This window comes from Epinephelus moara, chromosome 20, assembly GCF_006386435.1.
Source record: "Epinephelus moara isolate mb chromosome 20, YSFRI_EMoa_1.0, whole genome shotgun sequence".
Classification (NCBI taxonomy): domain Eukaryota; kingdom Metazoa; phylum Chordata; class Actinopteri; order Perciformes; family Serranidae; genus Epinephelus; species Epinephelus moara.
The window spans coordinates 3,836,388-3,840,328 of record NC_065525.1 but is presented as its reverse complement, the minus strand read 5'-3'; the positions used below and the strand labels follow the sequence as shown (position 1 = coordinate 3,840,328).

Below are 3,941 nucleotides of genomic sequence, written 5' to 3'. Positions count from 1 at the left end.
AGAACTGGAGAGAGGAGTGAAAAATAAATAGAGGTGGGCATGGCTCAAGTAGGGAGCAAAATTATAGACGGAGAACGATTGACAAATTTTTCACTTTAAGCCCTGACACTGTCATTTTTGTGTAGGAATTAAGCTACAATACATGACATATGTTGTTTTAATTAATAAATACAGTGTGAATAAAGATTATATAACATAAAAATAGGGCAAGTAAAAACTGACTTTGGGCAAGTAGATCTCTGACCAACTTGCCCGACCGGGCAAGTGAAAAAAACCTTAGCGTTGAACCCTGTTTGAGAAGGACTAAATGCACTAAAATTCACAAACATAAATGCACAAATATCCCATGGAGAGAAACTCTCATTGCAGCCTGTCCTGTTTTGTTCTGAAAATGTCAGCGTGCAGCCCTGTGCTGTGGACGATAAATGAGATGCAGACTTCCATCTGTGTCACCGGTAATGAGGAAATACAGCGAGTGGTGGATGGAGCAGTGAGTGACAACAACCCTGCCTACATTTAAGAGCACTGTTTGTGGTGGGAACGCTGAACGGATCTAGGGTCTGGGTACCATGTCTGAAGGGTTACTTTTGCTTCCAAAGGTAATATACCCAAAGTGTTGTGTAGAAACGGGACTTTAACAGGACAGAGTTGTTACCTTTAAGCTGCCACTTGGCAGGATGAGATCATGAGCAGCACTGGTGTGACATTTTGACAACGCGATATGTGTGCGACCCTCGGCGGGAGAGTTAGCAGCTAACTCAAAGAAGAAGAACAGTGGCCAAAAATGTCTGGAAATTGGGAAACAAACTGAAGAAACAAGATGAGAAGAAACAACTCATCACCAAGGTCTTTCAGAGGAATGCAGAGCAGCTGTTAGATTCAGCTGATGTTGACAGTTATCCACATCAGAGAAAATATTAGCTTAACAATGAAGGAAATGCTCAAGCAAAGGGAGATAATTTACATGTGTTCTTTTTTTTTTAGGGCATTTTTTGCCTTTAATTGATAGGATAGGTGTGAAAGGGGGGAGAGAGAGAGGGAGGGACATGCAGCAAAGGGCCACAGGCTGGAGTCGACCCCAGGCCGCTGCGGCAACAGCCTTGTACATGAGGTGCCTGCTCTATCCACTAAGCCACCGACGCTTAGTTAAAAGAAAAATCACATGAAGTGGAGGAGCAGGTACTTCTAACAGGCAGTGGCAGACCTTCCCAAAGGAGACATCAGCCCTTTTTACACAGAGATGGTGCTACAGAGCTGCTGTGAAGTCTCCGCTTTATGCGTCCTTTGCATTTTTACACAGAACCAAACAATGGTGGCATCATTCCACTCAAGTGTGTGATTTTAGACAGCATGCTGCCATCACAGACACAAAGGAAGTGCGATGGGCGTGACATGTAACACAAGAGCGTCAGCCTCTTGTGTGACATATAACATATGTGTTGACATTGCTTTATTAACAAGAACAACTGCATTAACATGACAATAACGACCATTTACCATCCTTTTTATATGACAGCTGATCTCTTCCTCTGCTCGGAGAGTAAGGAGCTCCTGGACCTCGATTTTTCCCCAGTTAAGGACGTTTTCAGCCGCTGTTCTTGTTCTTGGATTAGCTGCTCTAGTGCTGTTACTACCTCTGTTCCCTGCTCAGAGGAAAGGCAACTGTCCCCACAGTTTGCTAACATATCGTTTATACGGAAGAATGAGGTGGGATAATAACGTGATATTCCTACCTTGAACAGGCAGTGTAAAAGGGGCAATAATCAGCCACCTTGGGCCCCACGGTGGGGGGTGCTTGGGGAAGGGTAAGCTTGCCTCAGTCCAGCACTGCTGACAGACCTCATGGGCAACTTTATTTATCCTTTAGGCAAGGCAATTCAGTTTCGCAGTACACCCAGTACAGTACACACACGTGAGCTCAGTGGGATCAACACGTCAAACCTGAATATGCGGTTTGGCTACAATGCCTGCAGTTGTAGTGGCTACCAATGTATGTATGTAAGAAGAGAAGTTGAATCGTCAGTTATGTACATTCTAACCACTGGCTACGCGTTTTGTTGTTCCATCTGAACAGATGTCTCTGGAATAAACGAAGGTGCAATGTTATCTAAACAGCGTGTAAATATGACTAACCTGCTCTGTGCACCCGAACTTGAGGTTTTAAAACAGCGTCCAGTAGTTTCCGCTGTCGCTCGTTCTCCTGATTTGACCGACAAAGTTCCTCTTCATACTCTGCTATGGTTCTTTCCACCAGTCCAAATATTTCTTCAGCAGCCGCAGTTAGACGCTCACACACCAACGATCTCAACAGTTCCACTTTAGACATGTTTAAAGACAAACACGCTGTCTCTGTCTGCAGCTAAAACAAAACCACTTCCTTCCGTAAATTGTCAAGCAGCAACAGTAGCTCGACTTCCGGCCCCAATCTTCCACAATAAATCTTCATCTTCAGTAATGTTAACTTAGTGAAACACGTTTAAGTCTGCACAGGTGGACAGATTGTGTTTCAAAATACTTCTTCTGTGCGGGATTTTTAAAAAAAAAAATTAATTTAATAACAATACACTGTACACTGAGGTTATTTTAAGACATACTGGGGCTACAACACAACCCCTATTTGTTTAAAGGGGGGCTGCGTCCATTTCAGAATTCATACACGGTATTCTGATGGTTTAAGACAGTCCAAAAATATTATTAAGTATAAACAGCTCTCTCCCAAATCCAAGAAATCATGCTAAAACTCAAATCTGTGATGTCATAGGAAGGCTCCAGAGCTGCATATGACTCTTTAGCCCCTTTCCAGTAGCTCCCAGTAGCTTTGACACAAAATTATATGGAAAAGAATCCGTTTTTTTTCCTTACATTTTAATTTTCATTGTGGGGCTAAATATTCTACAACTGTAAACCGTAGCCTAGACTTTTAAGAAAATGTTTCATGGAACATTTCATCATCTAAAATGTTCGTTATACGTCTGTGGCCTGGCACCTTTTTTATCTAATACCATCACTAGCAATGGCTACAGTAGTATTGAGTCTCCCTGGCTAGGCTAGCGGTGGATTCCAAATCTAAAAAGGCAAAAGTCTCATGGGAAACTAGAGGATTAAATAGGGCTGCAATGGTATGAGATTTTCACAGTACGATAACCGCCTTAGAAAATATCGTGGTTTCACAGTATCATGGTATTATAGAATTATTATTATCAGTCAGAATGACCTTTAAAGGAATCCAATGGAAGGGTTACTTTTGGTTAAATAATTGTTTAATTCCTGTAATTGAAACTTAAAACTATTTTCAATGGAAGTAAGTGTAAAAAGTCTCCCTTTTGAAAATAACTAAAATAAAATTGCACTGTTTGCAATATCGTAGATAAACAAATGCACATGGTGTGATAATCATCAATTTTAATATTACGGTATTCCTTGAAACCGGTATATTGCTGCAACCCTAGAATGCAATAGTGTGTGGCCAAATCTGTTTGCTTTCACTGGCAACACTGCAAAGTTTAGGTACCAAATAATCAAAAATAGTCCACTGCAGAATAGCTACCTTGTGCTAAAAATATTAATGAATGCTCATTATATCTGGTAGAAATGTTGATAGGATAAATTCAACCTAAAAAGCTGTGTTACCTTTATTATGAGGTTCAAATAGGTTTTGCAGCTCCAGACAGATTTTTTTTTTTAGTTATTTGACCAAAAATGTCTCTTTTCATAGGCCCGTTTCCACCGCAGGAACTTCGGGGTAATTTTACGGGGCCGGGGCTGTTGGTACGTGTCTCCACCGCAGGAACCACCCCCGAGGGACAGAGTTCCGGAACTTTTACGGGGGCTAAACAAGTCCCTGCTTCGGGGTAGGTACTCAGAACGGCCCCGAAAGACTCCTGGCTAGGGCTTGGGGATTACTTGGTGCTGATTGGATATACTCAAGGAAGGATGTGATG

The 3,941-nt window shown here is 41.9% G+C and overlaps 1 protein-coding gene across 1 annotated transcript in view; it reads right to left on the bottom strand.

Annotated features, from left to right (window-relative positions):
* LOC126407402 (zinc finger protein 135-like) overlaps positions 1-2,374 on the bottom strand; it is a 5,576-nt gene extending 3,202 nt beyond the window's left edge. The window contains exon 1 of the mRNA XM_050072261.1: positions 2,134-2,374. Coding sequence (XP_049928218.1) covers positions 2,134-2,326 — 193 coding nt within the window. The 5' untranslated portion in view covers positions 2,327-2,374. The remainder of the gene's footprint in view (positions 1-2,133) is intronic.
* Positions 2,375-3,941: the final 1,567 nt, after the last annotated feature.